Source organism: Gallinula chloropus, assembly GCF_964237585.1.
Source record: "Gallinula chloropus genome assembly, chromosome: 15".
NCBI lineage: Eukaryota > Metazoa > Chordata > Aves > Gruiformes > Rallidae > Gallinula > Gallinula chloropus.
Window position 1 is genome coordinate 1,648,528 of NC_140100.1, and position 26,681 is coordinate 1,675,208.

The 26,681-nt window shown below is 41.4% G+C and overlaps 1 protein-coding gene across 1 annotated transcript in view; it reads right to left on the bottom strand.

Annotated features, from left to right (window-relative positions):
- GRIN2A (glutamate ionotropic receptor NMDA type subunit 2A) overlaps positions 1–26,071 on the bottom strand; it is a gene marked incomplete at both ends in the record, with an annotated part of 166,670 nt that extends 140,599 nt beyond the window's left edge. Inside the window, 2 exons of the mRNA XM_084271260.1 lie at positions 23,148–23,570; positions 26,054–26,071. Of these exons, the coding sequence (XP_084127386.1) occupies positions 23,148–23,570; positions 26,054–26,071 (441 nt within the window). The remainder of the gene's footprint in view (positions 1–23,147; positions 23,571–26,053) is intronic.
- Positions 26,072–26,681: the final 610 nt, after the last annotated feature.

Sequence of the window (26,681 nt, forward strand, 5' to 3'; positions counted from 1 at the left end):
AGGGGCACTTTGCTGGCCATAAATTGCAAAGAAAACCAGCACTCATAATTGCTGTTACAAGTCCTTTTTCTTTTACTGCATTCCTAGTAACAGAGAGAAATGAAAAACCTCTCCGATTCCTCCCAAGGTTATTCTGCACACTCCCACACAAGAGAATTCCTAATCCAGTAGGTACAGATCTGATTAAGTTATGAATCACACAATTGTAGAAACAACCAGGAGACTGTCAAGAGTTGATACGTGCTGTTGGTATAGATACTGATCAACAACAGTTTCCCCTTTAACCCCACTATTTGGGACAGACTTCCCACCCTGACACACACTCCTAGGCTGTTATCTTTTAAGACTCCAGTGGTGGAACCATTGAAGCTTGGTGTCTGTGCCCAGTACCACACCTGGACACAACCCTTCTGGTGTTATTTATACACATGGACATGAGACCCACATATCAGACCAACTGCACAGAAACAGTACACAGTGGATTCTAACTGTACAGACCAGCTACAGTTGCAGTAGGAACAACTTCATATAGACAGACTAATTCAGATGTTTCTGCTGGATAGAACTTCTCATTTTTCCATGAGACAAGCAGTCTGAAAGTCCCTGAAGTTTGCAGCTGAAAATCTTATACAGACAACAAATGAAGCTACAGCAGAGAAATGATGGCTGCTAACTCATCATCTTTGGAAACAGGAACTACAGAAGTAGCACTCCTGTGACATCATGTTCAGACACCTGCAAACACTCAAGCAATTTGTGGAAGAATTAACTGTACAATGCATAAGATAGGCCCTTACTGTAATAAACAAGGGGATTTCTTTTGTTCACCTTTAGTGTACAAAAGGATGCAAAACAGAGCAAAGAGAACTTTTCTGCATGAAACATTCTTCATCTTATGCAAAATATTGAACCCAAGTCCCAGCCTTCAATTTTTGTATGGAGTTTTATGGCTAGCATCATACAGACAAAACTATCTTTAAATATGTCAAGCAGATATGACATGATATAGTAATACCTTCCTGAATATTCAGAAGATCAGTTAATCAAAACTGCTCATCTCCGAGGGATCATTAGGAAGTGCAGTTCTCATTTCTAAATAGTAACTTCCAATCACTACTGATCATTCTAGCAAGTATACACAACTGTTATGCTTATCCCACAGCTTAAGTCATCTCCCAGATGACTGTTGCAGCCTCCAGTTTCACTCGTTATTTCCTCAGTGGTACAGTTATGCATAAAAATAAATAAATATGGCACAAAGAAAACCAAAGTTATGAAAAACATCAAATATATGGGATTTATTTATACCAAAATAGTTCACGTGAGGTTAGGCATGAAGTTATGACAGTAAGTATGAAATCATATCTATTTCCAATTTGAAAACCCCTACTTAAAATAAGCCTAAAATGAATCCCTAATATTTATTCCTAAAGTTAGTTTTCCACAGCCTCAATTTCTATTGCAGTTAAGTATACTTTAAATGTGACAAAATAAAGATGCTTATTAAATCAGAACTAAAACATTAGTTTATTTCTTGCAGAAACTGTCTCATTGAATGCAAACCTCAGCCCACCTTGATATATTGCCCATAACTCTGAACATCATGACCACCACTTGCCTACTTCACAAAAGCCCCACTCTTCTTTCAGTCACTCTTGACTACACATGATATTGTGCTTCATTTATACCAGCACTAAAAAAGAGTTTGGGAAACAAATAATAGTTGAGATAACACACTTGTTACCACACAATGTAGGTAGGAAAATGTATACAGAGGGCTTTGAGGGAGGGAAGGAAAAGAAAAAATAAAAAGCTCTATTTCTCTATTTTTACCTGAGGTCTTAATTCACACGAAAATTAAAATTGAAGCACTACACCAGCAACAGAATCAATCTGGCTAATCTTCACAATACCTACATATGAAAAATGCAAGAATCACTTCCATATCTTAACAGAAAAAGTGAGATCTCAAATTTGCCCCATATACCACAGACAAGTTGCTCCAAAACGGGCTTCTGGAATTAAAAATAAAGTTTAAATAAAAAAAAAAATAAACCCCAGAAAATGCTACAATCAGAAGTTTTACTTTTCTGGTGGTTGCATGTCTCACCTGTACTTGCCATTATGTCAAACACTTGAATACAGCCCACTTACAGTGATGTCATTCCATAATATCCAGCAGGGATCTAGAGGATGCGAGAGCTTCGTTACAAAATCTCTCTTCAAGCCATCAGCTAAATATTCTACAAGCTATGGGTAAGTGCCTGGAATGAAACAGCATGCTGTATGCTGGATTCAGTACCCTGAAGCTTTAATCAATTATTTACATAGTCATGAAGACCAGCTTGCATCCTGGAGATGTTGCTGCAGAAGATCTACATCCGAGGGAGCAGCTGCTGCAAACTCCTGGGAGGAGGTAGGTAGCACGAGGGCAAAACCCCAGTGTTGTGAGTCAATTGCAGGAGACTACAAGGAAATAATGAAGGAACACCTTGCCCAAATAACCTCCTCAGTTGCAGCCTAGTGTAACTAGGAGATTGGGCACAACCACGACTTCCAGCAAGTAAAAATAACAGAGCCAGAGATAGAAGGGGAATCTAATCCCAAGGAAATTATATCTGCATTTCCATCACTTTGGAGCACCTTGACAGAGGAATCTAGTGAGGTGCAGAGCCCAGAGGCTCTCCATGTTGCAGAGGAAATGGAAACTTCTAATGTTGTAACAAGAAGGGCAAAAGAATTATTTTAAGGGAAGTTGCTCTAAAAAAGAAGAGTCACCCCAGGTTTTCACATCCATGTCACCACCAACTTGAATCGCCAGAAATAAAAGTTAAAGAAAGCAAATTTCACTGTCTTTGCAAAGCCACAACTCAGCTGCCTTCTGTAGATACAGAAGCTACAAACTGTGAACAGTGAAATATCTGAGGTTCAGTCCCACTGCAGAGACTGTACTTGATACCTGATTTTCAATCCTGTTCAGTCTAGCTTGCCAATACATAAAGTATAAATACAAAAGTCTTGGGATAAGAGTTATATATCACCTGTGGCATTGGCAAGGGCTTGAAACTTGCTGTCCTGGAGCCACCAAGGCAGGGTAGTAGATTCTCACCCTCTATTTATACTGTGACTGACAATCATGCCAAGAGGGAATCCTTTTCACTAAACCTAATTGTTTTACTGAAATGCTGCCAGACATTGCCACTACACCCCTGATGTGCCAGGGGAAATTAGAGCTTTTATTTGCATTTTTCTGAAAATAGCTCAGTAGTGCATGCCAAGATGGGGATCCTGACATTGTTCACAATTTGAAGGAGGCAACCTATCAGTTATCTTTAAACAGAGCATTGTTCCCTATTTCTTAAAAGAAATAGGATATGCCAGATAGGGCTACTTAATTCTAACTACCACTTCAGTGCTATTCCAGAAAGAACAATCTTTTGTAAAGCCCTAAATTACCTGCCACAAGCACACAAACAGGAGGGATCAGTTGAGATCCCTGTTCAGAAACTTTTCTGGAAGTAGTTGTTGATTGCTCTTTTATGTAGATACAGTGTATTTTCACATAGCATGAACTATACAAAACACATTTATCTTTGTAATTGCAGCACCCATCCACGTGGTAATCAGAAAACACATTTCTGCATATGACAGTGTTTTTTCTCCCTCTACATCAGAGCCTCACATGCCCATTTTTTTCCTCCATAACCCAATATTTTCCCACAGCCTCACCCCTGTTATCACATAACTTTGATTTGATAGGGTGAACTATATACATTGTCATTAATAATGACTGGTGAGTTAAAGGGAAAAGTATAAGACAGGCAATAAAAAGAGGCAATAAGACACCTATTTTTGGATAAAAACCATCTAATTCAATAGCACACTAATGGGAAGACTTATTTTGCACATCGACACATTGCAAAAGTTCTCAGTTTTGTCTGTCTCACATACACACTCTGGTATTACTCACAGATGGGACACAAATTGTCTCTCCTTGAGACATGGCCACCATGCAAACAGCCCTGTGTGCTTTTTCATTTTGTACACATTCACTGTTGCATCGAGCCAAGTGCAGACTGCACAGCCTTCTCTCAAGGCTGTTTGCTTTGAAATCTGAAACAAAGCACAGTGATTTTTCCTCGTACTGTGTCTTGCCCAGCAGTTCTCCTGTGCTTACCCTTCTCAAAAAGGAAAGGATAGAAAAAGATGCAGTGATGTAAGACAAAACCTGACCATGTGGCACTGTGTTGGAGTCCATATGATACTAACATGGGAAGTTTTCTCATTAGTGTTAGCTATTGTATCACACAATGTTATGAACATGCCCCAACCAATTCAGTACATAACTGGTATTATGGAATAATACAAATAATTGAAGAGGAGGGATGGGATTTGTTTCTAGTCTTTCATTGGCCTGTAGCACAGACATAGATACTCTTACAAACATAAAAGGAATAAATACTTTAGAAGACAAAGCACCATTCAAGACTCCAGGTACTATTCTGCCTTCATGTCATGACATGCATATCCACAGTTTAACTTGCAGCCTCCCATCAAGAGTATTTTCACAGAAAAGCATGCCAGCACTTGCTTACAGCTTACAGGGTCAATCCAGGTGTAATATCTCAGTATGTTTCACCCTACAGCTCTGCTCCAGTAAGATGTGCCTCAGGAAAACACAGACTTGCTGTGTTCTTAATGCACACCCAACTGCACAAGTGGTGTTAGTGTTACACTAAGGAGAAATGCACAGGACTTCAGTTCATTGGTTTGTTTGTCTTTACTAGCAATTAAAAGCTGGTAAAGCAAAGCAATGTGCACAATGAAAGGCCCAAGCAAGCATTATAGAAGGGGAGCATTTCATTACCTATACATTATTTCATAGGTACTTGTTGCCATACTGATTACGCAGACTTGAAAATCAGCTAGTGGATTAAGTGTCTGCTGGGAATACTTGGCAAAGCAAAATTAATATTCAGACCCAGTATCCTATTAGGGCACTTGTTCTCAGTTGGGATTTCCAGCTTATTTACCTGATGCTCTTTTTGCAGCAGCAGGCAGTTCTTAGTTCATCATTCAAAACTTCACCAAATCAGTTCCCAAAGAGAAACAGATCAGCAGGATTTTAATTAAAATGGCAGGTATTCTAAATGATAGAGGAAAATACAGACTTTTCTATATCTGGGGAGGTCAAGATGAGACTGTTCACTAGACAAACTTGGAGAAAATGGGAAAGTTAGAACATTAGGTGCCAGAGTGGGAAAGTATGTTGGGTTATTGATGTCCCCCCTCCCCTTCCCCCCCATATACTGATGATGGTACCGAAGATGATACAGTTGGCAGAAACTACTTTTCTGACAGCATGAATAATAGGATCTTCTGCTTCATTGTCTTAATGCTTTGGCTAGTCATTTCTTCCAAATCTGCCTCTCCTAATGTCTACTACTTCAACCTTCAAATATTGCAAATACACATAAAATTTGTCTATGAGCAGAGAGCACACAGAATAAAAGCAGCACAGTTCAACAGTCCAAGTCTGAAATAACAATGAAATAAAAATTGCTACCATTCCCAAGCCACTGATGAAAGCTGGGAAAGCTGATTTACTTTCCTTCAAACTGTAAACCTGAATATAAGAGCTCTTTGTATGTCTACAAGCAAAGGAACCCACATACACTTCTCTAGGAGTCACCCCTTTCTCTTCACAGAAACACATCACAGAAATGCTTCATTAGCAGCACCACATCTTCAGCAAATCTATCACTTACCAGGACAAGTCAGTCACCTCTTAGAGAAAACCAAAAGCAAATAAGCACACCAATAGAAGCAGACATCACATGAGGCAACTCATGTATCAATTGTTCATACCACAGCGACAATTGTTCACTCACTAGTATCTGCCTTTGAGGATGACACATTTTCCTGCCTGCCTGTTCGAGCCCTTCGGTACTGAAAAGCTTACTCTGGGAACTAGGGAGTTTGAACATCAGGGTCTGATCTTGCTTGAATGTTTTACTTTAACTAAAATTAGAAACTATAAAAATAAGGTTTCCTGTTTGTTTTCAAAGTACCAATGAACTACAAAGTAGATAATTCATTTGTTGACTTGCTGTATGCTTTTCATGATTGTCTCTCTCTGCAGCAGGCTGCTCTTCACTTTGGTTAAAGCACACAGTCAAGTCTGCAGATTTTCTGTCCAAAATAGCACACCAAGCACAAGTGCCATTCCAAGGCATTTCCAAGGAAACTGAGGCAGAAGGCCAATGCTCACTTTTAGCAGAGACAGACCACAGGCAACTCAAGTGAGGCCCTGAGGGCTTCTGTGTGCCAGTCAGACTAAATCAGATGAAGCAAAGGAGCAAAGGAATGTAAAAGACAACTTAAATTCAAAATACCTTTCCAAAGCTCTCTATATCTGCAGCAGAAATAGGTCTAGAACATAAAGACAGTGGCAGTGTGGGGGAGGAAGAGGGGAATTAAGGCACAACTAAAGGAGAATGTAAAGGTGAAAGCAGATGGTGGTCATCTCAAAATCAAAAACCTTAACCTCAACTGATGAAGGAAATAAGGGGAGGAAAAATAAAATCCAGAATGGTGGAGCCATTCCTGATAGTACATTTGGAAGAATTAGGGGAACTATATTGTTTACATAAGTGATTATTACCATGCCATTACAACTCTATTTATGAGATAAAACACAAGTGGGTACAAATTCATGCAGCAGATACTTTTGTGGGGAGGTAGAACTGTTGTAACAAATAAAACTCCAAGCAGGAAGATACAAACCACCTTGCAGAGTCAAGGAATGAAGCCCTGGGTGCTCAGAGGAACTGGCTTTATTGGTGCACATGGAGGCAGACCCAGGAGCTTAGTCGGGACTTTGTTAAACTTGGTTTCATGACTCTGCACATGCTCTCTTCTGTTAAGTAAGCTGGTGAAAATGGAAATGCTAAGTGATATTGTTGACTAACTCAGATTATTAAGCCAATGTACTTGAAAAGGAAATCCATGAACTTGTGTCTGGACAAGGAATTCACAAAACTATACTAACTTTTTCTAGTGCTTCATACTGTTTTCAAACTGAGATGCATCCATCTTTTTACCTCACTCCCACTTCAAGAAAGTCAGATTAATCACACAGACAGCAAAACAACACTAAAACCAAGGATTTTGCTCTGACTTTTTTTCTCTTCTCTCTGAAAAGCACAGCCAGGAGTACCTTAAACTTTCTAAAGGTTTGGTTTGGTTTTTTTTTTACACCTGCACTGGTGTTTTTCTTTCCAAGTGGCCAGATATTTTCATTAATCAGCACTCTATCACAAAATAATTGGCTTCTGCAGGTCCCTAGAAATGAAACATCTGTAAGAGGTAAACATTTTAATTCCAGTATTAATGAAGTCTGGAAGAAGCCTGTATTGCTGCAGGGAAAAAACAGGCTTGGTCACTTTCAATCAGAATTTTATCCAATTTGCTGTTCAGCCTTTTTTGGTACAAAACATTATTTATGAGCAGTATTACCCATGTGTTGCAGACCATATGTAGCATTCACTAGCACATCCCTGGAACTTTCCTCTCCAGCCACAGTAAATTATCAGGAAAGACTACCACATTTCATTAAGGTATTTTAGGAAGAATATTCCACTCCTGTAAGGAGCCCAGTTCTTTGAACACAGCCATACAGAGTGGCAAACAAATAATGCAGCATAACTAACATGTTTTGCAGTCTTCCTTTGCTGATGTTCTGCTGTATATGTATATCATGTCCTGCACTTGGAGCAGAGCCTCTCTTGGGTACTGAGAATATGTACTTACCCAGCTTGAATCTGCACAAAAATTATGAATTCTGAAATGCATTACCTTCTGTAGCCTTTTTTTAAGAGCTATTCAATAATAAAATCAAATTCTCAGTGATAGTAACACTCATTTCCAATTGCTCAACAAGGCGAGATGAAGTGTGTTGCCTCTGAGGAACCCTGCACAGCTGAAGACTGTGCGAGCTCTGTGAGCAGACACTGGAAGACACCAGTTCCTCAGGACAGCTGTGCACAAACCCACAGTAGCCCAGAGGAAACAGCCAGGAGACATTTTCAAAGTTGAAAAGCATATTTATCAGTATCTCCAGCTCTCATTCTCTGCCTCACTGTCTTTGAAGCTCTCTCTCACAGCTTAAGTGAGCCACAGGTAAAAGTGGCACCACCTGCACTACTGCTGCTCTTGAGCCACGGGGCAAGTGCTGGACTGCAGGTCCAGGGCTGTGCTGCCCTTCGTGCAGAGGGGCAGACCTGCTGCACATACATCACCTGCAAGGAGCACACCCTAGAGTACCCTACCTTACCTTTCATGCTTCAGTTTCCACCTGGAGGGAAATAGCTTGCTCCAGGTACAATCTCAGGAGTAAAGAAACACCAGCAAAGTGTGGTCACACAAGGGACTGAGATCTTGACTCTGAAATGAAATGGCAAAGTGCCTAAAATGCAAAAAAGATGTGCTTGTCTTTAAAAAATTCTAGGTAAATGTACAAAGCACCTACTTCCCTTAACATAAAGAAACAAGTGTTCTACATATATTGAGAGACATCATTCCATTACCTCTGGTCCCGCACTAAAAAACACTTGTGCATAGTGAGCAATTTATATTTCCTTCCCCTGGTTCAATCCCACTATCATTACCTCTCTATAGTTACTACATACGTAACATACACACATCGTGAAACCCTTTCTCCAGGGCACAAGAACTAACGGATTTCACTCTGTGACCCAGCCTTTGGAATGAGAGTCATCATATTCAGCAAGTCAGTTCTGGATGCCAAAGGCAACTGGTTGTTCTAGAACTCCTGATTATTTTCAGAGACAGGGACAATACCACAGACTTGAACCTGAAATGACTTCTTTGAGCATTAAGAGGTTTAAAATCTATCTTTCTGGTATTTGGAGCTTATAGAATTAAGATCTTTGGAAGAAATTATCACAGTAGCTGATAAGAGGCAGAAGCAATTGGATGAGTGAGGACCTTGTTAAACCCACCAACCTGGAAAGCCATGAAAACCATGAATAGTTTAAGATTGGCTTCTATGTGCCTGTGTAACACAGATAGAACAAAATTAAAAGCATCCTGTGCACCATATTCATGCAAATGGGCTTGGTTTTCCAAAGAGAAAGAAGGCCACCCAGCTATTGGAAGAAGACACAATGGGGATCTGATTTTTACATAGTTATGTACACATTGCCATCAAGCAAAACATCAGATTTTTTTCATGCTTGTCCCACTTCTGTCTTCAACCCACAGAATGGCACTGAATGTCCAGCACAGCCATTAAAAAACTAGTGTTGTGGGTGTCCAGCTGCAACAGCAGTTTGTGTCTTGTAAAACCACTGCATAGCATGTCTGACATGCAGGAGACATCATGTGCAGGTTATGGTGAAACTACTCCACAGGGCTGAGAAAGCTTTCACCATTATGAATACTGTAACCTTCCAACCATGCAGCTCCACAGCTTCTAACAGGTTCTCTTTTCCCCTACTAGAACAGCATGACATGTGACAGCTGTTTTTCCAAGTCAAGAGTAGGTCTTCATCACATCTCCCTTGCGAATTCTGCTCTGCCTGAGGCACAAGAGAATAAAATATAAAAGGGCAGAAGTACCCAAAGAACAGTCATAAATTCTCCCTCTTAAAAAGGTAAAATTAACATTTCTCCAGGAAACAAAGTATATCCTTTTCTAGGAGCTGAAGCTTTAGAAATTCTTGGAACATAGCTTACTGTATCTCTACAAGTATCCCAAAGCCAGTCTGTCTTGCCAAGGCTGATAAGCACAGTCCTTAACTTTCTGATCAGCTGTACATCAGGATTGTACTCATCCCACTTTATATAAGGGATTTATATAAGCCTGGCTAGATTTGGAGACAATCTTATCATAGTATTGTACAGCTATTGCAAACTTTTTATGGATGTGAAGTATGCAGAATTAGAAACAATTTCATGCCACAAGTCTTCATCCTTCTTCATTCATGAACCAGTTTCCATCATGACACTAGTTGGATATTTGCCATTCCTGAACTTCCTCATTTTCCTTTTGAAATTCTTCATTTTCCTTCTAAATATTATTCCCCACCCAAATGATGCCCACCTTAGTTTCAGTCCTCCTATCAACTCACTTGATATTGTTTACTCACCTTTCCCTCATAGGCTCATAGTTAGTAGATTAAAGAGAATCAGCCCACCCCACCTCCTGCAGGTAAGCCTTACTATTCCCTAGTCTTAGAGAAGTAATCAATTTCTAAACCCCTTACAAGATTAGTCAGGGCTTTTTGGAATGTGAGACTTATTGCAGACAGTATTTCTGAAGTTCCTCCATTTCTTGCACAGTGGAGTGAAACTGTCCCCATTTATAGTAGCAACACTAACTGGAAAAAAATATAGGAGCACCCTGGGCACCTCCTGGTGCAGAAAAGTTTGTTGCATGCACCCAGGTCGTGTTAAACTTACTGCCATTTTTGGTTTACCTCTTTAACTCTTACTAAAGTAGCTATTTCTACAGTGTCTCAAAGCTGATGAACTGATTAACACCTCAAACTGCAAAATTGATGTGGAATATGCTAAACTGTATATTGGGATGCTGGAACAGGCAATGTGTGGTGAGTTTTTTAGTTGAAATACAAGGCAATCCAGTGAATTCAACATACTGTCCTTTAGCTGCTCTTCCATTCTCAGAAAATTTCCAGTCCCAGTCAACTGACATACCGAATATTTAGAACTGGAATAAACAGCCACAGGGAGCAGCACAGATATTTTCATCCTATCCACCCAGTCATGGAGAGAACTGCTAAAATCTGGGTTAATCCTTCCAATCCTTAGTCAGAAATGGAGGTCTGTGCAATTGAAGTAGTATGCCAGAATTAGATTTGCTGCTTGTAAGGATTCGATTAAGCCAAAATTTGAAGATCTGAAATAGCTAGTTAAAAAACAAAGTAGTGCATTTCTACTGACATATATTATAATCCAGAAAAATCATTGTACTGATGCTCTTAGCTCTTCTCTCCACAGGAAATTCATCTGGGACAAATCCCAGACACCGAGATGAGAGTTTCACTTTTTTGAAAAAAAATAAACAAATCGGCATTTCTTACATACAATAATGACAACCTCTGGACTGGAACACCATGAATAAGGCACAGCCTCCAGTTAGGAAGAACACAGAAATAAAGACAATTACTTATATTGCAGCTTTATGGATCTGATCCTCACAAACACCCTACCGACAATATGAACTACTTTGTATTTGTTAGTGTGCTAAGAAACATGACATACCCATTAGGTATAAAATATTTATCTCATATCTATTTATCAGCATTGGGCAGGGGACTGCTTTTATTTTTAGCAAGCTGAGAGATTACACATGTCAACATAGAAAATTTTAAAAATGAAAGAGGGAAGATATCACTCTCCCAGGAGCCATTCCACTTGAAGCTTCTTCGTCATTTGATTAAAGCCTGCACAAATCAGGCTGGATTAAATCTAAAATATAACTAATAGTTTGCATTTGCCACTGCAAGTCTTCAGGCTTATCTGTAGACAATTTATGTCAGCCCTGAAGTTTATGGTTCTTTCCTTGATGAGGTTACATGAGATCACCTCAAGACCCAGAAAGCCGGCGCTCCCCTTGAGCCTACAAATGCCAGGTCTGCGCGCTTGCATAACACATCACACTGCGCAGAGTCACCGTGGGAGCCAAAAGCAAAGCGGCAGTAAAACTTCCAGTTACAAACATTTAAGGTCTATAGTGACAGAATAAGAGGCAAATGTTCAGCTGTAGCCTCCATGCCAAGATAGCCAGAGGTTTCAAGCTATTACATAAGCATGTTTGTCATCTTTATTGCTCCAAAGCTGCAAGTTTCGCTCAGACAAAGCTCTTTGAAGTTCTTGGGGAACCGGCTCTCCGAAGATGGAAAAACAAATGATTAAACCAGCTCAATAGGGAATCAGGCTTATGATACATACTTGATTTAAAAGGAAGCAAGGGAGGGAGAATCTCATTGTTTTCTTTTGGGTTTTTTTAATACAAGCCTAGAATGCTTGTTAAGTAGGAAAACATACCACCACGAGCTGGATCAGAAAAGCTATTTTAATAACAGCATTTTTAACTTAAGTAAAACCAGGTAGCATGTCCACAAGATGTTTCACCTGCAGTCCAGTAAGTCATTAGAAAGAGAGCACCCCAAGTACCATTACAGCCTTCACGTACCAAATCATTCCTTTAACTACAGACTGCTCTTCCAAGCACAATATGCCTTAAGTCTAGTGTGTTGCTTGGACATTCCACCTCAGATATTAAGAGGCTCTGTCTGTATCTTTATGCCTTTTATATAAGAAACATACTAAGCCCCTCACTAGAAAGGCAAAACCCTCTCTATCTTCTCTTGACATTGCAGCATTTAAGTAGGCATTAAAGGACTAAATATTTAAAGTATTTGCTTACTTTGCACTTGCTCCTAGTCCTTCACTTCAGAATGAAATCAATCGTGCCACAGCCAGGATCCCAGCCAGGAGGAGTTTTGCCTCCCTTGTGAGACTATACCTGACCTGGATGCTGTAAGCAAGCATGCCGTCTTTTCTTAGTGGAATCATGCTCCTTGGCATTTAGAAATGCCTTTGCTGACCTAGGGAATTGTTTTCAGCTTTGTCCTGGTCCATTCCTGCCAAAACCAGCACAAGCTTAAATTTCAAACTAAGGCTCTGCATGCATATAACTTACCAGACAGTAAAAAAGAAGCAATAGAGGGTGGGAAATGAGCAAAGCTCATTGTTATTTTGGCTTAGGTTTTCCACTGCTTACAAGCAGTGTCCACTGAGGTATCCACTGCAGTTTAACAAATCAACAGGACTTATGCTGGAATAAGGATTACAGAGCTGGACTGTTACACTTCATTGAATGAAATAACTCACTGTTTTAAGATTTCTGCCTCGTAGTGTGATAAAGGTAAATCACAAATCAGCTACTCTCCTGCCAACAGTCACCTCTGACATGGAAACACACTTAAACTGAAAGAAAAAAGCTTAAGCAAGGACACAAAAAAGATTGGTAAAGCTTTCAGTGACCATTAAAGGCACACATGCTGCAGGGGACAGCTGCCTCCCATAGGAACTTCCCAGATGTTCATTTAAATTTAAATTCAGAGACCATCGGATGTGTTTTTATGACAAATTTGGAATCTGAAAATATTAGAGTGAGAAGCTACTGAGCAACTGCTCAGGACACATAAGATGTGAAATCTATTATTTACTCCTGTCCTCAGCCAGCTATTTAGTGTCATTTCACTACTATAAATATGCCAGTAACTCTTATGCTATAAAATAGTGATAGATAATAAGGAACATCAACAGGGAAGTAAAAGAGGTTGCACTCAGGATCCTGTGTCCTAGAAGAGGTTAGAAAAGGAAAGACTGAGACATGACTTATGAAATTGTTAAGACTGGAAAAATGACAGGATGAGTATATTTGGAAAAGGCTATGAAGATCATTTGATGACTTCAGCTGACCTGAGGGGGTGGGAATCACGTAAAATTGTATTTTTCCTTCCACAAGTTAGCTTATCCTGCAAAGAGCCAAAACCATCCTTGCCTGACACTTTCCTATGCTGTACTGTCTCTATGAAGACACTGCTCATTTTCATAATATAGCCAGTCATTTAGATGACATCAGCATTTATGTAATTCACAATCCATAACTTTGTCCTGTTATTCTTATAACAATTTAAGTTACAAGTGCCAATAAAAATGAGTCTCAGAATAAGATTCCAGAGCAACAGCAAAACACATTGACATTCCGAGGAGGCTGCAGAATCAGCGAGCCATCTAACACTGCAGAAAGCAATTTATTTTCACATATTTTAACTGTCAGTTTGTCCTGTCCCCCAGTATTCTGAAGCACCTAATGGGAAATCTGAAACTCAGATTAATTGATTTGAAAATCAATTATAAAAAGGGAATCGTAAATATCTTTGCAAATGCCAGTTTCTAGAAATCCAGGGCAGTAGGTAACTCCACAAAGCACCTGAAGAGTGAATATACACAGAAAAAAATACATATATTACTACAAATCAGAAAATCATGAAAAAATCTTCCCATTTTCTATAGAAATAAGTATTGACATGGAAGGCTATCAATGCTGGACAGTCAGACAACTGCATAGCAAAAGAAAGGGTGGGTTGTATGTTCAGGAAAGCCTATAGACTGACCCTGTCCAGAGGTTATACTAAAGAAAAAAATAAAAGCAGCAAATTACAGCTTCTGTAAATTACAGAAGACAACAAACATGCAGAGTCCAATGCAGCAATTTGCAGATACTGAACTGCAGCTCAGGCTTCCCACATTGCACCAGGAAAAGAAAATGCCACCCTATTTCAGTATGTAAAGCTTGTCAATGAATGCAGAAGGAGTCACTTAGGACAGGAGAAGAGTTGCCCAAAATCCCAAGGACAGGAACCCTGAAGAGATACTGAGATAGAAACTGCCCAGAGTATTGGATACTTTTGGTTCTCTCACACTTGTTTTCTTCACAAACAGGTCACTTTCATCAGCAATTTCTCTTGCTGTTTTACTATCACCTCTCCACCACTGTTACTCTGGCTCACCTGGTTGGATTTCTCATCCTTTATTTCTCAATACTAAACAAACAGGTTTGGCATCAAGTCATAACATGTTTTACTTTCTTGGGATTCCAGAGAATTTCTTTGCTCCAATTAATCTTATTTTAGCACAACTATCATTTGTGCTCTCTGCACAGTGTAAGAGACCTGGTGCTCCTCATGTTAAAGGTTACATAATTTTGAGAAGTGTATTTTCTCCCAGCCAACCTTGCTTCTGCTAGAAGTGAGCTAAGGGAATAAATGGGGAAAAAAGCCACCCCACCTTAACACTAGGGTGACATCCAACATAAAGTAAAAGAGCAAATATATGGGATGCAGCTGAAAAGAGCATAACAGGAGAGTGTTTGGAGGCAGCTGTTTGGCGGAGGAGATTTGCATACAGAATGGACTGGATATAAGAATTGCTGTCTAAGAGCAAGAGAAGGAAGCAAATGTTTCTTTTTACAACTCCTGGATCAGTTTGCTCTTACAGTTCGGTGATAAAGCTTCATGTTTTGAATGCTAAGCGTTGGAGCCAGCCACAATATCCTTCACCAGAAACCAGATTCCACAACAGGAAATTTCAACCTTCTTGCAGATAACAATAGTTAAAAAGCAGATGGAGAAAAGAGAGAGAAGATGTCAAACAGATCACAAATGAAACAAAGAACAGAGACAGCTTATTTACTACAAGTTTAATGTGACTATTGAAAACACTCCAGATCATCATAAATGGTACTTAAGTAAAAACAGTCACTTTGCAGAGTTTTTGCATCTGTCTTAGGATGAATTCACAAACCTTATCTCATCCCAATTAGGTACTTCATATAGCTCTGATGCTTCCACCAACATAATTTACCCAGAACTCTTAATTAGCTTCATACACAAAAAATAGCATGTAATTTGTTTGGTAATTATATGTTTCTGAAACTCCAAAAAGCAACTCATTACAGGAATGTCATGCACTTAGAACAGATTACCTTAATTTTATTTTCTGTTTATCCAATTACAGCTGTCATTCCTAATTGTATTGTAAATTGTATTGAGCTGGAAGGTGGCTATAAAATCCCTGATCTTTCTTCTTTCACAGTGGTTCTACATATGCAATGTGTTTCCACTAGACACAAAATCAATGTACTGAAAACAAAGCAGTCCTATTGTTAATTCTAGTCACATGGAGAAGCAAGTTGGTCAGCACAAATAGACAAAATTTTGTATCAACAAAATTGCAGGCAGAAATCTTGAATCAAAAGTGATGATACTAGGAGAAAAAAAAAACCAAAACCAACAAAAAAACCCAGACAAAACCAAAAACCCCTCACAAATCCAAACCACTGCCTCCCAAAAAAGCCCAAAGACAACCTGTAACAAAACACCCAAAGCCAAACCCTACCACTGCCAAGACAAGCAAACAAAAGGGAAAGATAGGCAGCTTCCCACACAGAAATGCCTTGAATGAAACACGTCTATAGAAAAAGCTTGCTGTGCACAAAAGGCAGGCTGTGTATAGCTGTGGACACTGAGTGGAGGCTGTGGAGAAGACCAGCAGTGGTGTTCTCAGGCAGGCTGCAGCAGGTACAAGGAAACGGTCCTTCTTCATTAAAAGCCCATAAGGAAATTATTTTCCCAACCTATAATGGAGACAGAAAGCCTAGAATGCTTACTGAAGAGTCATCTGGTAATGAAGTACCTCCCCAAGAAAGCTTCCTCAAAACCTAGGTTAAGGGACACGTGGTTTTTGAGTTGAAGGGTGTATAGACTTGACCTGGAAAAAAATCTACTTTGCCCAGGCTAACCAAAGGTGGGTGTGCATGATCATACTGGGAAATTCCATTACTGAAAGCACATCAAAACACTATTACTTGTAGGCTCCATCCTAAGTAGTTGTTAAATGGCCTTGCACACCCAAAACAACCTCCTTCCAAACACTGAGGCTTTTCAATCATATAAGCTTCCCATGTATGTAAAGCAAAGGGGAAATTGCTATTGGAAAAGGTGAGGCAACATTAACTGTGTATCAGAAACTTATAGCTGCTGGACACAAAGTAACTTCTAGCAAGAACTATATCAGGAAACAAGCTAGTTTTCCTGTTAGCTCATTACATTTCTTCTACACTCTTTAATAATTGATTTAATTAATTAAAACAAGTTAATGCACTTTTAAATAATTAATATTTGTTAAGTAATTAGTAGATGAAAAATGAAAAATGTGTTTGACATGATATCAAGGCCCTTCTACTTACTACCTGATTATATTAGGATGAAAACCTTCAGGTATGTTCTCTGGACATATTCTGAATGCCAAAAACGTCTTATGCACTTTATAATAGCCTGTTATTTTTTCCTAGTTTAAAGGGAATAATTCTGGATTTTGTATTTGAGAATGTCCTTGGGAATAAATTCCAAAGATACCACCAGGAATATCTACAAGCAAAAAAATATGCTGAAGGTCTGGTATCCCACTTTTACAGCTCAGGAGTCAGCTGTGTTGTAATTACCTATAAGCAGGTAATAGTGTGGAGACATTGCATCGGTGATCTACAACAGTGACTTACTTGCAGTTTTAGCATATTGTTGCTCAAAAAAGGCACTTATGTTTTTCTGTTTCCAAGAACTGTAAAAACAGACAGTTTGAAGAGAAATAAACCAGATCCTTAAAGATGAAAATATATTGATCTTGTGCCAAATTATTAGATCCAAGTGAAGCCAAACACCCCTCTCCTAAGAGCTGTTTCTAGGATCCCACCCTGCGCCCTGGGCTCAGCTGCAACTGTGTCAACTCAAGCAAGCTAAAACCAAGAACTTACCCATACCTGAGCTACAGCAAAACTCAAGTTAACTCTAGATTTCCATTTTCTGCAATCAGTTTATCAGTTGCAATAAATCCCAACCTCTTCAAAAGAAGCTGCTGGTAGGATAAAAATTAACTGTATCCCTGCTGAAACCAGGACAACTCCACAAAAGTGACAATTCCAGTCTACTCGCAAGGTATTCCAGAAAATCCTCCATGATTTTCTTTGCTAAATTAAGATGGAAACTTTTAGGTGTACATGAGAATGAGGGATGACATCAATCTCAAAAACAGCTAGGAAAGCCCTTTAGAGAATCATAGGGGTCAGAAGGGACCTCGAGAGACCATCAGGTCCAACTGGAAGAGGCTGGGAGAGAAAGCAAGGCTCACAGTAATACAGTGCTCCTCCAAGTCCTGAGACAAAGCCCAAAGCAGCGAGCATGGCCATCCTCTTTACTTTCTCATAGCACTGACAGCACAAGAGCAGCAACGTAAACCAGCACCTGTATCGTACCCATGATACATTTATTGAACTACAGTTTAGTCTTTCAGTCTTTTGCAGTACCAACCAAAGCCAAATTTAGCTTCCTACACAGGAGCACAGCGTCAGACTCATGCTAATATCAGAAATGAAAAGTTAAGAAATTTAAGATTTTCTGTAAGAATACAGCAGTGCTTTTACAAGCCAACTAGATGAGCTGGACAGAAATCTACATAACACATATGGAAGACATGCAAACTAGTGAGCACAATCCATGAAGTAGGATCTCCAGGAAAAGATTCTACAATAAAACAAATCCAACACCCCCCTCATTCATCACAATTTCTAGAGCTTAAGAATTGAAACTCACTTATGCATAGTGCAAGTGTGACTTTTGAATATTTTTGTATGTTTTCTTTTATGATCATTGTGCTATGAGGATACATGGCAAAGAAGTTCTAAGATGGACAGAGGAAGCTTAAGAGCATTGTACAAAGTTGTGTATGGATAAGGGAGTGTAAGGTCTCAGTGCCAGAGCCTGGAGCCTGGGTGTGTTCTGACTGTAGTTACAAGGCTGGGCTTTGAGCTTTGGTTTGCACAAGTGCAGTATGGTTTTTATATTTCAGGAATGAGGAAAATCAGAGCAATTCTAGCTACATCTCTACTAAGCTGAAAATGAGAAGTAATGCAAACACCTGCAAGTATTTCAGTAAAATACCTGAAAAATATCCATCTTAAGAATGGACAATATTTAAAAGTACAGTTTCACTCACTGCTTGCTCATAGTTGGAAGTCTTAATAAATATCCCAACAGCACTATAGGTCGTGGGGGCCTGGCAGATGAACTGAACATGAGTCAGCAGTGCACCCTTCCGGTGATAAAGCCTAATCAGTCCTCATTAGCTACAGCCTAGCCAGTTGCTTGAGGGATGATTTCCCTGTTTGGTACTGGTGAGACCACATCTGCAGTCCTCTGTCCAGTTTTGGGCTCCCCTGTACAAGACATCATACTTGAGGAGTCCAAAGGACTGGGGCGCAGGAGCTACAAGCAAAGGCTGAGGGAACTCTTTTGCCCAGAAAAGGGACAGGTAAGGACCAGCATAACTGCTGCCTAGAACTACACAGAGTTAGAATCACAGACACACAGCAAAAGAACAAGAGCCACATCTTCTTAAAAGATATGATGAAAATATTTGCATGGTGAGAAAGGTTAAGTTCCTAAACAAATTTCCCAGGGAAGCTGTGGTATCTTAATCCATGGAGATACTCAAAACTTGACTGGACAATCTGAACTGAGTTTGATCTTAGCCCACTGTTGTGCTAGGGTTGGGTTAAACAACCTCTAGAGATCCCTTCTAACCTCAATTGCTCTGTGATTCTGATTAGTAATTTTGAAGAGTACAAGAGTAAAAAAGGAAAGCTGAAGCTGGTGGCAAATGCAAAAGGGATTTTACAGTAAACAACTGCCGATTCTATCAGCAGAAAGAACAATGAAGAATGATAATTTAACCATATATAGTACTTTTTTTTAAGCAAACATTTATTTTCCATAACATTCTCAGAGCTGCTTCAAGAACTATCCCTTTGTAATAGTCCTTCTGGAAAATTACACTCACCTTTAATGCAGTTTGACTATGAAATATAACTCTTAATACCTTCAAAACAATATCATGCTTCAAATTATATCTTTCAGATAGGTTGCTAATGACAAGTTAGACTTAATTTTGCAACATGCAAAAGCAGTGTAGTTCAGTGACACTAAGTATTCCTGGATGCATTTATGATAGATAGAAGCTTTTTTCCCCACTTGTGAAGGACACAAATCTTTTCTAATTGTCACTGAACTAACCATGATGTTCTGTTTTAGAAAGGTATCATAAATTCTATCATTATACTGATAGCATGTGTTGAAACAAACGTAACTAAGTTTAAAACCAAACACTCAACTCAGGAAACAATTCCTAAGTAATGTTTGGTTTGAGATCTCTCAAATGTCAACAGATACAAGATGAATAAACAGCCAGTCTGTTTTCAGCATCCTCCAAGGGATGCTGATGCACAGCAGGTTGGCACAGATGCCCCAGACACAATCATCTCAGAATCATCTATCCCACATGTGAATATGTTTTGAGTCTGTGGCAGAATTGGAGACCAAAGCCAAGGAGCACATCACTGCCAGGAAAGTTCCTGATAACAGCAGGTGCTAAAATCAGCTGGAGGCAGAGCATGGGGCTCCTTGTACAGTTAGAATCGAGCAGGTACCATACATCCTTAAGAGAACAATTGGTTTATTGGTAGGGGTTTGACAGAAGATGTCCAGTGAAGACAGATCAGCTAGGTCCAGAAAACATTTCAGTTTTGCTGGCTTCACATGCCCATCAATGTTTATAGTCTACATCAAGCAACAACTCTTCAGATTTTGCAGGCAAACTTTAACCAAACTGAAGCAGAGTACAGACAGCTGGGCCAATGGAGGAAGCAGCCCAGATTACGCACCCTTCACAGCAGATGTTCACATGGGAACTCAGTACCTCAAAAGCTATATGTCCTGCACTAATCACTCTGTACTCCAAATGTGGGCATACCTTATCTCTATAAGCCTAGAACAACTTTTTCTTCTTTAAAGATACGGCTCTTCATGCAACATCCACACTGAGATAGTATTTATTAGCCACACAGAATAGGGTAAACTTATCTAAACCAAGTCATTCCAGTAAAGTCTTTAGCAGCACAGAGCATTATATATGACTTGTCATTTCTACGCCTTCAGTTTAGTTCACGTTTAGGACTTGGCACAGAATTCACTGAACTCTTGTGCTGCCTTTATGTCAGCTGTCCTTGGCAGGCTGCGAACAGGTAGGTACTACACACACGCATTTTGAAGTACAAGTCATCTAAAGCACAGCACCAGCATAAAGCCACAGGGGAGGAAAACAACTGTTAGAGCCACACAAGAACATAAATGAAACAGACTGATTAGGGTGCCAGAGAACAACATCAACAAGCAGGAGTGGGTCCAAACATCTTTTTTGCATATCCAGCCATCTCAACGTACAAGACTAAACAGAAGACTTTAAACACTGATCAACTACATAATTCAGCCAAAACCCATGTTGTTTCGGGTAAAATCCTGGCACTGACTTGGAAGACAAATTTTACATTTGCAGTCCTTCTCCCTCAGACTTCATCTCTGCTGCATTTATGACAGCACTGTGAATTTCCCCTTCAACTCCCAGGAATTCATTCCCAAATGACTAGTTAATTGAATGACACACACAGGTCTCATTACTGCGATGTTCGAAACCCAGTTGCAAGACATTGCACATCACAAAAGCCAAGTTTAAGATTAAGGCAATTTCGGTTACATGAACAAACAATTCCTCCAGCCAATTCTACTGAAGACAGCTCTGTTAGACTGTCCTAAAACACAAAAGAGCAATTTTGATTTCCCAAGTGGAAATCTCAGGTGCCAAGTTTCAGCACAAATATGTTTTATTAGCCAACTATGATAACCCCTAAAATCAAAGGATGCTATAATAAAGACAATCTTAGCATACAGTGAAAATAGCATTCACTTATGAGACAAGAAAAGTACAATCTATTTCATCTTCTTGAGGCTCCTACATAAGAGTAAAAAATAGATCAGTATCAAGTAACATTCTGCATCTGCTACCGAGTGTGAAGTCAATTCCATAAGGATTTCTGCCAGTGTTTCAGCACTCAGCACAGGCTGGAATCTTCAGATATTCTTGTACTGGCATAGAAAGTTGAGTGAAATACATATCAAACAAAATCCCTCAATATACATAAAGCCACCTTTAAAAAAACATTGGTAAACCTGTACAGTAATTCGAAAGCATGTGAAATAACTACCTCTCTAACATAGTAGCATTGACTGTAATGATCTTTCCATACAAATCAAGATGTCACATCCGATGTTATAGAAACTTTGCTATAATTCAGCACTTATTGTCATCCCCTTGTATGACATGTTTTTAAAGGCCATTCAACATACCAAGAGAGGCAGATCTCCTTATCCCAGTGGGAAGCCTTTCCCAGAGGTAAAAAAAGTTTCAACAGTTCAAAGCCTATTCCCCAACTGGAACTACTCCTTGCATCTTTCCCACTTCTTTTTCCCCCTCAGGTTACAAAACAAGGTATCTGGACCACTTGACTCTTTACATCGATTCAGAGGGTTCTTTACTATTGAAGTATTCTTCCAAAGCCACTTATAAGGAATAATAATAACTAAGAAATAAGAAACCCTAAAGGGTACAAATAGCAGGAAATAAGTCACAATTAACGTTGAAAAGCCTTGTGAGCTGGGAAACCAATAGATGGGTTCCCACATTCAAACTCCCTCTTCATCTATCCTCTTTTACTCCATGACAGGAGCTCATCTAAGACTTTCGGGCCAGGCAGCAGTCCATGCCAGAGAGCTTAAGTCCTGTGCAGTGCTAAGCACTGGCTTCAGGAACAGCAGTAATCACTTCACAAGATCAATGCTGCAGTGCCAGCAAGGACTTTTTAAAATGGTTACACAGTTATGGAAGATGAGCTGGGTACATGAGTCACTTTTGTCATTCCACAATCTCGCAACTGATTACATAAAGAGATGTTTTCCAACAAAACAAATTGTCATTATCTCCAGAGTTTAGACAACCCTGCTGTAGATTTTCATGAACTATAGTAGGGAATTGGAAGTCTTCTGTTAGCAGAAGTCTGATTTAGTAAGTATAGTGAATACAAGAGCTGTTTCAAGTTTGTAAGACTACTTAATTTATAGACTGCAGTGGATCCCAAACATCCAGCATATGATTTTCCTGTTACAACTATTGTCCTCAAACAGATTCAGTTCTATTGTTTGCTATTTCTTAAAAGCATCACAGAATATCCCCTTGGAATTTTACATCTTATCTCTAAAATCATTTCATGGACCTACTGTTTTGAGGTGGTTTTTACAGCCATATTTGCCAGTAAAATTTCTAAACATACCAGCATTCAGCATACTGGAGAGGAAAATCAGGACTGTTTTTGCAAGGGACGAAAAGGTGAGTTTCAGGCATAAACCCCCCAAAAATACCAGACTATTTCATGAATGATCAAAGACACTGCTCAGTATAGTTTTCTTTTTTAAAGCAAGAGACAATTAGAAGCACCTTTTCTGAACTGCTTGCAGTGATTATTCATGATAGAGACCAACACAGCAAAGTACATGAGACTAGCAAAACTTTTAAACAAATTTTCCTACCTTATCTGCCATTATCATGGAGGCCCCGCCATGAATTCCAAGAATTGGAATAGAAGTCTGAGATGAAATAAAATCCAAAATCTGAGCTACTGCCTCCTGATCAGTATCGTCTCCAAAAACCACTCCATGGATCTTGGTGCCTGACATCAAGTCGCAAACATGTGTTATGATGCTCTTAGGGTCAGTCTGGTTCACCAGAAGGGTCACTACATTGATATCAACAGTCAGGTCTGCTGACATTTCCCTGGTCCAGAGAGCTCTGATATCTCTCTCTGTGATATACTTGGTCCTTCCCAGAATCACTGCAATGTTCAGGATGGGGTAACTTTTCTCTGCTCCACGAACAAGATCCAAAGGCGTCAGAAGAGCTTGGAGTACCAGGAGAGCACAGCCAATTTTCCTCATCTTTGCCAGCTTTATCCCCTGTAAAAGTGATCACATTGTATGAAAAAAGCATCAGAGAAGGAAAAAAAAAATATGCCTTCTATCTCCAATGCAAGTGTTTAACAGAAAGCTTCTGGACACAATGCAAAACTTCAGCAGTTTCAGTATTTCCTTCACCTTAGTTTTAATTTAAGCCTCTTGTATTTCCTCAAAAAGTTGGCTTGCTAGTGACAGTATTACAGCTGGTCCCCCACAAGCAAGGCAACAGATGTAGCACAAGTACAGAGGAAAGACCCTTAAAATTCTTCCTGGATGGCCAAAACATTAAAGTGACCGAAGTCATTAAAAAAAAGATATTATCATCCTTCTCTTTAACCTTGCCCTCCTAGAACAGGTAAAACACAGAAATCTCTTTTCCTTTGTCCTGAATGTCTATTTAAAATATAGTCAGTCTAACAAGAAGAGGTGCTTTAGCTTAAAATGAGAGAAGCAAGCCAGAGGTCTGCTGGAAACCCCAGCCCGTATACTCCACATATCTCACAGCATTCCAGAATCATGCTGCTTTATTTCTGAAGATCTCTCCTAGACAGCTGCTGCTCAAGCGCAGTCTACTGCATTTCTGGAACAGATTCAGACGAACAATATTCTGTCTTAATTCTTCTCCCTCCTCTTAGGTGGCGTTCACTTGAACATCTCAGAACTGCTGATCTCAGACACAAAGTTGTCACTGGTGTTGAAGGGGAGGGTGTTCCATAAATGAGCATCACTGCACTGGTTTACTTCACGTCTTCACTGAACCTCTGTGGGGGGCTGAATATAGAGTAGGACGGGGAGAGTGATAAGCCACAGAAGTAATCTGAACTATCTGAAGGAGGGAGAAGAGGGAGAGCAGGCCTGATTCTGCAAGACCTCCCTCTGTTTCTGCACCCTGGGGGATTTCCACCCCCACAACCGGCTCTCTGCTAGCTGCAAGAAGGGAGTCCCTGTGCCACATCGCGCTCAGCTTATTGCAAAGCGTCACGCAGAGAGCACCGGCGGGGCTGTCCAATCAGGGGTGGCAGTTTTCAGATATCCCCTCTCATCCTGCGAGCTCTATCTCCACCATCAATCAGAATCGTCTGCCGCTGAAACGCGCACGAGACAGGGGCTTGCTGCATCGCTGCCTCCTTTGGGGGCAGAGGAGGAGATGAGCCCTTCGGGCACCACTGACCAGCAAATCAGTGCCACTGTCTCTCCCAGGTCGTGTTGCACCGCGGGCCAGATGCCCACCGCTGCAGCACCAGAGGGGCACGGGCAGCGGCTGAAATAAACCTCAACGCCGCTTCGGCTGCCTTCAGACCCCAAGAACTCGTACTTATAGTAACAACCGCCACCCGCACAGCCCCGCCGCGCCACAGTTCGCTCCCCGGGGTACCCGCACCGCACCGCGGAGCGCTCCCCGCTCCCCCGGCCGCGGCGCGGCGCGATGGTGCCCCCTGGCGGCCGCGGGGGCGCCGTCCCACGTACCCAGCGCCTCAGGAGACGGAGCGGCAGCGGGTGCCGGTGGTGCCGGTGCCGGTGCTGGTGCAGGGCATGCCGCGGCCGCGGGCATGTCGCGCCCCTCGGTGTCCGGGCTCAGGGGCGGCCTCCGCGCCGCTGGCCGCACGCGTGATCCCCGCCGCAGCCTGCGAGCGACATGGCATCCCGGGAGGGCAGCTACGCGGACAGGGAGACAGGGAAAGGGGGGCTGGACGGGGTAACGGGGGGAGAAGAGCAGACGACGAGAAGCTGTTAGTCGGGTTGCACATTTGATGGGGGAAAATATATATATATAATTCAATCTCATTCGTGTGGCATGTGAACCGAAATAAAGTGTGGAGGCTCCGAAGTTCCACACGCACACACCTCCCTTCGCTTCGCAATAAACGCCAACTCCTTCCCAAGAGCAGCGCCCGCGGGCCCGCAGCCCCCCGGGGAACGTCCCTCCGCCTACCCAGGTCAGGAAATCCTGGGCTCCCAACTGCCCGTTTGCTTCCAAGAGAACTGCACGGCTCTCAGCTCCAAGGGAAGGGAGAGCCAACCTGGGAAGAGCAGCTAGAAGCAAACTAATTCACATGGTCAAGGGCAGGACTTGTCTTGACGGGTTCAAAACAAGCAAAACCTGGAAAACAGCTAATTCGCTGTGGGTTTGTAAAGCTCTTTTTTGTTTTCTAACGGAAGAGGTTAATTGCCAATTTATCATGAACAAACCCAGGGACACACGCTCTAGGAGACTCCTCCGCGAAAAGCTCGGATTGCTTTGATTTTCATTCACTATTTCCAGTAAACACGTATTCAGATACTTCTTCAAGCACCCCCAGTGAAATGTAGGACGCTGGCGCGTCAGGCAAAGGCAACCGGCATTCCCTAACTGGTCCCCGGCACTGGCTGGGAACTAAGAGCCGAGCCTGGCAACGCTGACAGCCCCGCGCGGCGCCCGCTGCCTCCGAGCCCGTCCCCAACTACCAGGCGCGTATCGGTGCTCCCCGAAAGGCAATACTTACTGCATTCTCCCTCCACATAGTTCCAGTTTTAAGATCCTCAAAGTCATTTCAGTAGATTCCTTTGCCAACAACCAAGTGGAAAATAGGTCCCTTAATGCCTGGATTTCATCCTGCAACTTGTGCCCACCGCAGTCAATACAAGCCCGGCAGCCCTTTATCGCTTGAAATCCCGCATGATCAAGTTTTAGCAGAGCCATCGCAACTGAGCTTCGCTCTTTACTTTTGGCAGGAGGCATTTAAACGTCTTCATCTTTTTTTCCCCTCCCTTTCCCCCCCCCTCCCCTCTTCGCTGTTTAAAGGGCAATTGCAATATTACTGCAGCAGTTCCCCAGGACGGAGCCTCCGAGCCCCCGCGCTCCTCTCAGCTTCTTGGAAGCGGCGGGGACCGGCAGCGCCGGATCCTGAAGGTGCGGCGGGAACCACCCGGCGGCCGCCGCACGGGGGCCGCCTCCACGCCGCTGCGGGCTGCGCGCCGGCCCGCTCCGCTCCGCCGCCCCCGGCACCGCCGCCCTTGCAGGGGCGAAGCGCACGGGCGCCTTGTCAAGCCGAGACCAATCGCGGCTACTTGAAGGCTCCCACCCCCCGCGCCCGCTCAGTTCTGCTTCCACAAGCACCGGCGAATGAGTCA